At 41.3% G+C, this 8,010-nt stretch overlaps 1 protein-coding gene across 1 annotated transcript; it reads right to left on the bottom strand.

Moving 5' to 3' along the window:
* Positions 1 to 765: 765 nt before the first annotated feature.
* slc52a3-1 (solute carrier family 52 member 3-1) lies at positions 766 to 4,023 on the bottom strand (the record flags this gene model as incomplete). Its single annotated transcript, XM_084552770.1, has 3 exons — positions 766 to 2,290; positions 2,563 to 2,686; positions 3,023 to 4,023. The coding sequence occupies 3 exons, from the start codon at positions 4,021 to 4,023 to the stop codon at positions 2,078 to 2,080; spliced, it is 1,338 nt and encodes a 445-aa protein (XP_084408896.1). The 3' UTR covers positions 766 to 2,077.
* Positions 4,024 to 8,010: the final 3,987 nt, after the last annotated feature.

Genomic DNA, 8,010 nt, shown 5'->3' with positions numbered 1-8,010 from the left:
ACTAAGGGTGAGAAACAATCAAGGCTAATCCGAGGCGACGTGAGATCATTAATTGGAGAAAAACTAAATTTGATTTCAGACTCTATTTCCATCTTGGCCATCCCGCTGATTGTTCCTGAGCTGGAGCTGGTTGTATAATTCTATATATAGCTGCCCAGTCGCAACACCCCCTCCATCACAGTAATAACATGCACCAACAACCTGTTTTTATTAGTTATCTACATGGATGATTTTAAAGGGGAAACATCTCATATAAAAAGGTGCATAAATATCCACCTCTAGTCTTTAGCTTTCAGTTAAAAAATCTATTTTAACCCCCTCTTCTTCTCATGTAAACAGTAGATGTTGAAGGATTTGTGTGGACACTGAGTGCTTGGTTTTTGTGAACTGGTTTCAAAGTGTGCTTGCTCCATCTAGTGGCCAAAGATGACAGTTTGATGACTAGTGCCATTCACCTTTTGATCAGTACATAGACTACATGCAAAAAAAAAAAAGTTGCACGCTCTAATATTTCTTTGGACCGCCTTAGCTTTGATTACAGCACGCATTCACTGTGGCATTGTTCCGTTAATCTTCTGCAGTGTCGCAAGATTTATTTTCGTCCAGTGTTGCATTCGTTTTTCACCAAGTTCTTGTATTGATGATGGGAGAGTCTGACCACTGAGCGAAGCCATCTCCAGCACATCCCAAAGATTCTCAATGGGGTTAAGGTCTGGACTCTGTGGTGGCCAATCCATGTGTGAAAATGATGTCTTATGCTTCCTGAACCACTCTCTCACAATTTGAGCCCAATGAATCCTGGCGTTGTAATCTTGGAATATGCCCGTGCCATCAGGGAAGAAAAAATCCGTTGATGGAATAACCTGGTCATTCAGTATATTCAGGTAGTCAGCTGACCTCATTCTTTGGGCACATAATGTTGCTGAACCTAGACCTGACCAACTGCAGCAACCCCAGATCATAGCACTGCCCCCACAGGCTTGTACAGTAGGCACTCGACATGATGGGTGCATCACTTCATCTGCCTCTCTTCTTAGCCTGATACACTGGTTCCCCACTATCTTTCCAGTTTTTAATAATACGTTGGACAGTTCTTAACCCAGTTTTAGTAGTTTCTTCAGTCTCCTTAGATGTTTTCTCTGCTTGATGCATGCCAATGATTTGACCCTTCTCAAACAGACTAACATCTTTTCCACGACCACAGGATGTGTCTTTACACATGGTTGTTTAAGAAATGAGAAGCTACTCATTGCATCAGTTGGGGTTAAATAACTTGTTGCCAGCTGAAAGATAGTAATAGACAGTAATTATCCAATAGGAGGCTTGTACCTATTTGCTTAGTTAAATCCAGGTGGCGACCTTTTTGGCCAGGCAGTGTACATCAGCTGTATCTCACAGTTGAACTTATTAGATTTAATATTTTTAAAGTTGTGTATGAAATCGTACAAACAAGGACAAAGTTTTGATGTATAGACATGGCTTAAAAATCAAAAGTCAACAAAAAAATAAATCCCAAAAAATAAAAAGATTGATGCCAGTCTTATGTTTGTAAATTGAAGCTAGTAATTTGTTAGCTTAACTTAGCTTAGTGTAAAGACAAGACAGAGATAGATGCAGTCAACCCAGCTCTGTCCAAAGTTAAAGAAAACGGAATCTGTTCACTAATATATATATATATATAACCTATTGGTTAATTGTTTGATTATTAAGTGTTATTTTCAAAGTTCAGAGTTGGTGGCTTTCAAGAAATCATTTCAGCATGTAGCGTCCCTCAATGCACAGCCTCCTCTTATGTTTCAGTTTGCCCTCAGATTAAACACATACAGCATCTAGTTATTTTTAGCATTAGAGAGGCTGGTTGGCAGAGCGTTGTGCTTCAGACAGAGACAGACTATCTGTTTCTCTGTGTTTTCAGTCTTTAAGCTGAGGCAAGCACATGCTGGCTCTATCTTCAATTTTCTTCAGAGTGATATCGACCTATCATCTAACTCTCAGCGTGAGATTAATTAGGATACGTCCCAAAATGTCACTGAGCGTCTCCAGCTCCTCTTCTGCACTGTGGTCCTCAAATGGACTGTCATGAAGGACATGAAGTGTTGCAGAAGTCTCCTGACTTAAACAGATGGTAGACGTTAACCAGTGGGAACATGGTGACGGAGCCGACCAGTGAGCCCATCTGTGCTGCAGCTCCGCACCAGACCAGGGCACTGTGGCTCCGGTCTCTCAGGATGACACCCACCATGACTTTGACATAAGACAGCGTCCCAGTGAAGAAGAGCCATGAGAGCACCTGTTGAGGACAAAAGAAGAGCATGGACTCAGCAGCAGCTTTCAATGATAACCTGGGAAAAAAAGTATCCATTAGATCTAAAAAAAAAAAAAATAATCAGGATCTGACACTAACAGTGCAGCTACGTCACCTCATCATCAGATATGAGAGTGAGCAGAGTACAGCCTTCACGTAATTTCTAATGGAGGAATTGAACTTTGCCACGAGTGTTTTCCTGATAAAGCAGCTGTTATTTCTATGCCTCTTACACAACAGGTTCGTGTTTCACTCACAATGATCGCCTCTCCCACCACAGACCCTTGAAGCAAAGGACACGGGCTCATGGCTGCCATGGCCATGTTATAGCTGCCGAACCCTGTCCCCAACGCTGTCAGCACGCCAAGAAAAACCAGTGACCTGGACACAAAAGAGTTATCAGCCACAGTTTACTTATTTCTAGGAATCACTTGTGAATAAATGGTAAAAGACAAACTCTGTTTTAAAAAGGGAGAATTTGATTTACATATATATATTTACACTAAAACAGCTATTGTTGTAATCACTCTTGCTGTTCATATATGCCGTAAAGAGACTTTTTAAGCTTCCGAAGTTCAGTTCAAATCATCTCTGTACATTTTATTTTATTTCCCTTCACTTATACAAGAAACACGAGGGGGGAATCTGGTACTCCAGTATGGGCAGGAGAAATCTGTCAGTAAAACCTGTTGATTTGTGTTGTATTGTTTCATTTACCTATTCTGGAAGAACATAGCTATAGTGCAGGCAACTGGGTTGGCCACTGATGCCAGAGCTGCAGAGAGGTGATAGGCCAGGTTCCCATATGGCATACAGGAGTATGTCTGCACAGAGGGCAGCAGGCCGTTGGTGGCAGCATTAACCAACACCACCAGAAAGTAGATGAAGGTCGGCTGGTACACGGACTGTTCTTCCAGCTGAGGCTTGCTCTGGCCTGCCTCCTCGCCCTGGGTTTTCATTGCCCCTCCGTCGGTCTCTGCTCCTGGGTTATCCAGGCCGGAGCTGATAGACGCCACAGTATCCGACATAAGGTTTTCCCTGGACAGCTCGAACACCCGAGGAAGCTTGTTCAGTGCAACAAAAGCAGCCAAGCTTATGCACATCATGGCTGCCAGCAAAAAGAAAAACACCTCAGTGGAAAAGTTTGGAGGAAGATACTCGGTGTGTAATGACCACACGCTCTCATCTGTGTGGTTTCCTGCAGTCTGAGAGGAGTTGACACATTTGGCGATGCCCACGCCTTGTGCCAGAGCGACTACACCGGGAATGAAACCACTTAGCCCTTCTCCAATAAAATATGAGGTGACGTATTTGGCCGGAAGCTGCATCATGAAAGGGAGGAAGGTAACTGAGGAGGTGCAGTCCACCAGAGAGAGGAAGAAGGTGATGATGAAGAAGGCCGTGCTATGCCATGCCCCGGCCACGATCGTAGTCTTGTTCCAGAAGAAGGCGAGAAGGATGCAGGAGACCACACCTATGGAGAGGATGCAGTAAATGACAGCACGCTCGTTCAGATAACCCGGGCGCATTTTGTGCATGAGGGTGACCAGCAGAGGTCCCAGGTTGGCCAGCTGGATGATGACTGTCAGGTAGGAGGGGAGATCCCAGCCTTCAGGGAGCGTGTTGACGATGAGCGGCAGCTCCACCCACAGACCGTTCACTGCCACCCAAGAGCCAAGGCCAAAGGCGCAGGCCAGCATGTGGACGAGCAGAGCCATGCTGCAGTCTGGAGAAACAGTTCCACCTCTGCTGTGTGTCAAATCTGGAGGAATGCATAAGTTAACATAGTTAAAAAAATAAATGCTAATGAATTACTTCAAGATAGACTTCAAATGAATAGAACTCAGACTTCTTACTGCTAATAAACTTTAAATTAAATTAGCTAAGTTCTGTGAGTAGAAATTCCTTACATACTTGTTGGAAAAGGAGGAGTGGACCTCATGCACTGCACATTATTTATCTTAACAAGCTGCCCAGTATGACTGATTACATCTAAAAACATCATTATAAGATTAGATCGCAGCATATTTGAACTTTCCTCCATATTTAACAACCTGTACCATACACTATACTATTTATGCCACGTGCACTTACTGCCTATTGGACTTCTGGTTAGATGCCAAACTGCATTTCATTGCTCTCTACCTGTACATGTGTAATGACAATAAATTTGAATCTAATGTAATCTAATCTAATATTTAGATTGAAAAATAGATTCAAATACTATTACCCTCATGAATGAGACAAGTAGCTATGAAGACTCTCTAATTTTTTAATTACACTTGCCATAACAGATAAAATCCATGTGAGGACAAATATCCACTCTATGCAGGAACTGTTAGGTGATTATGTCTTTATGTCTTGTAAGCCATCGATACTTTTATAATACTCAAATGAATGTTATAATACTGAAATAATGGCCTCAAAACCTGCCAACCAACAACCAAAAAGAACTGACAGTATCTATAAATGCAACATAACTGTCCGTTTTATTGAAAGCTGCTGTAGATATAGGTGTCTGCTGAACGTTGGAAGCAGAGAAATATTAAACACCGCAGTGAGGCTGACTGGTTCATCTCAGATCACATGAGTCTGAGACGGATTGTGATTGAATCAGTTCAGACTCGCTGGAGAAAGTACTTCTTTTTTATAGTGGCAGTATGACAATGTAAAAGTGCTCCATTACATATAAATGTTCAGCAGCTAATATTATGTGTTAGCATTTATTAAGGATTACACCATATATAATATATATACCCTGCTGACTGAGGTTGAAGAGGTTATTGTGTCTTTCATTTGTGCCGATGTCACACCAACTAATACATCAAGCATTTGTGAGACTTATTATTTGTTGTTATTTACGTTCACTTCTGCAGTTTTCTGCAGGTGAGGCTTGATTTTAAATATTTTTTGAGTTGAAGTATTAATACGACAGTTTAAAATGCTGAAGAATCAAAAAGTCTCATATAGTTGTTAAATATTGCTGTATTTTATTTACTATTATGGTGAATTCAAGTCTGAGCAAAAATGTAACTGCTGTAGCTGGTGGGGTTTAAGCTAATTTAATACTTGACTATTTAATCTAATGCCCTGCTTCATAACTAGCTGAGCAGATCTTAGCTGAGTTACTTATCACTTTAACTGCTTTGTGTGCTTTAATGTAACAAAGAGAGTCGAGGACAAGTTACAAACCAACTTTAGTTCTGGTGTTTAAAGCAGTGGATGCAACTTTCACATCCCGTTCACATGTGGTTGAGGAATCCAGCCAACAATATCTCTCTGTCTCTCCCTCTCTCCCTCTGCCTGCCCACTTGTTGCTTTCACACTGATCTCATGATGAGGGACTAAACAGGTCAGGAAATGTCTTGTATTCATTCAGATTTCGGGAAACTGTCACAGAGAAGTCTTGACAAAAACAATGTTAAACTTTAAACTCTGTAATCAGTTCATATAAAGAAGATATAAAGAATGTGTGGCATTCATAAGAACATGCATTCATAACAAAATGTTTAGAGTTACTCACTTACTGAGCCCCCAAGAATATAGCCTACTTTTCTGACACAAGAATATACTCACAAGTTTCTTCTTGAGTCCTCTGAGGCGCTGAGTACAGCTTGTTGTCATCTTATGTAGAGGTTAGTGACAGACCTCCTGGCTGCTCTGGCTGCACACACACACACACACACACACACACACACTGCTGGGACTCGCCTGGCTGCTGGGTAGGTCAGAGTCCACTGCAGCTCCAAGGATCTGCTGGATAACAGGGGGCAGTGTCTGAACGCACTCCCCTTTCTCCACTGCCAGCTAGTCTTATTTAGGTCAAGTTGGCCTTGGATAATTTTAAGGTGTCCTTGAGATCAAACATAGCAGTAAAATAAAACATGCTGAAGTAATCATTTTTGGCTTGTTAATCCCAGCTATGAAGTGAAACATTCACAGTTCTCCTGAGGCAAATGTCACACTGACCTAATCACATGTAATAGTGAATTCTTTAGTCTACATCGCCCTCGACTGGCTTCATGTGGAAGTTGCAGTGTTACAGTGAGGTCGGCTGTAGTCTTGTGCAACTGTTGCAAAATAACTCTGTGGAAGGAGCCACTTCTTCTTCCTTATTCGTAATAAAACACCAGTGCCCTCATGGAAAATGGAGCTGCATGAAGTTCAACTCACTAATACAGTTTTATAGTGTCGTAATTTACGTCAAACCATGTCATATTTGCAGATCAGAATTTTTTGTTTGGTTGGTTTGGAGTATTTTTTGGAGTATTTTTGTGCCTACTTAGATCTAGTCTTAAGTGAAGGGAGACAGGAAGTAATGGGGTGATGGGGGGGGGGGGACACCATGCTGCTAAATAGCCTCAACCAGATGAGCTATTGCGCCTATTAGTTTTTCATGCCAACAGGGATTTTCTAAGGAGGAGTTTTTCACATGACCTGATTAAAAAATAAATAGAGGTAAATCCAATCAAAGAAGGAGAAGTCACAGAAAACTTTTTTGTCCTGTCACGTCCTGGTACGGAGCATGCTTACTCACTGTCACATGGATCCCATTTCCATGACTTTTGTCCGCTGCTGCGGCCACACCAGTGACTCTGCGAGGCTTTGCTTAGTCACAGCTGTTAACTAAATGTGAACAAGTTGATGTTTTACAGACTTTTACCAGGTTTATCTAATACACAAGGTACAGCTGAGGTTGATGGTATTGTCAGAGGTTTTACAGGTTATTTTGTTATAAAACAATATATTGACCTGATGATGGCGCCTTGAGCAGCTACAAATCGTCCTGAGGGGGAATTTCGTGCCAGTACATACATTAGTTGTTGAGGTATTTTAGTCAAAACTACAGATGTGAACCTCGTGATGGCACTAGAGCAAAGGTCATGGGATTACACAGCGAGTCGGTTTAGTCATCTGCTGAACGTAAACTTCTGTAAAAATAGATTTCATCAGTTTTGACCCAAGTTTAGAGCTGACTGACGATTACACTGCTGTTCTGTGCTGTTGCTGGACTCTGTTCTCCAAACATGTAATGCATAAATGTGTGGACGGGGTTAAAACAGCTTAGTGGTCATCCGCTCAACCATTTACAAATATATTTGTGAAGTTTGATTTGCACCAGCGACATTTCACATTTGGAACTTGCTCAACAATAATAATACTTACGGAAACAATAATAATTGTGAAGCACTGTTTAAAACTCAACAAGTACAAAGCAGCAATAAAAATAGAAGACAAAACCAGTTTCAGTAGTAGTAAGAAATTATAATAAGTTAAAGTTAGAGCAAGGCGTTTGTGACTTGGGTAATTTCTTCAGGGTGGTTGGTCTGGAGCCCTGAGGTCGCTTTTAGTTTTTAGCCTCTGAAACAGATAAAAGGTCAAGTCTATATATGGGTGAGAGGCCACTAATATATCTTTAAAAGTATTAAGTAGTAATCTCTTGAAATCATTTCTAATAAACATACTGAGCACGTAAAGTGGCTAAAAGAAGAAGGATATGGTTAAACATGCAGTAATGCATATCTGTTAACACTTCCTGTTAGTATAGAAATATGATGCTGTTTCTAAACCAACAAAGGTCTGTATGAATATCTGTGAGCTGATGTGGCCTTTCACCATCAACCACCATGAACAGCGCTTTAAACAGGCTGACCTAAGAGGTCACATCAGCCTTGTGCTGTAGTTTGCATTATGTGGTCAAACAA

The sequence above is a fragment of the Chelon labrosus genome (assembly GCF_963514085.1).
Source record: "Chelon labrosus genome assembly, chromosome: 10".
In the NCBI taxonomy this organism is placed as follows: domain Eukaryota; kingdom Metazoa; phylum Chordata; class Actinopteri; order Mugiliformes; family Mugilidae; genus Chelon; species Chelon labrosus.
This window is presented reverse-complemented; position numbering and strand designations above follow the sequence as displayed.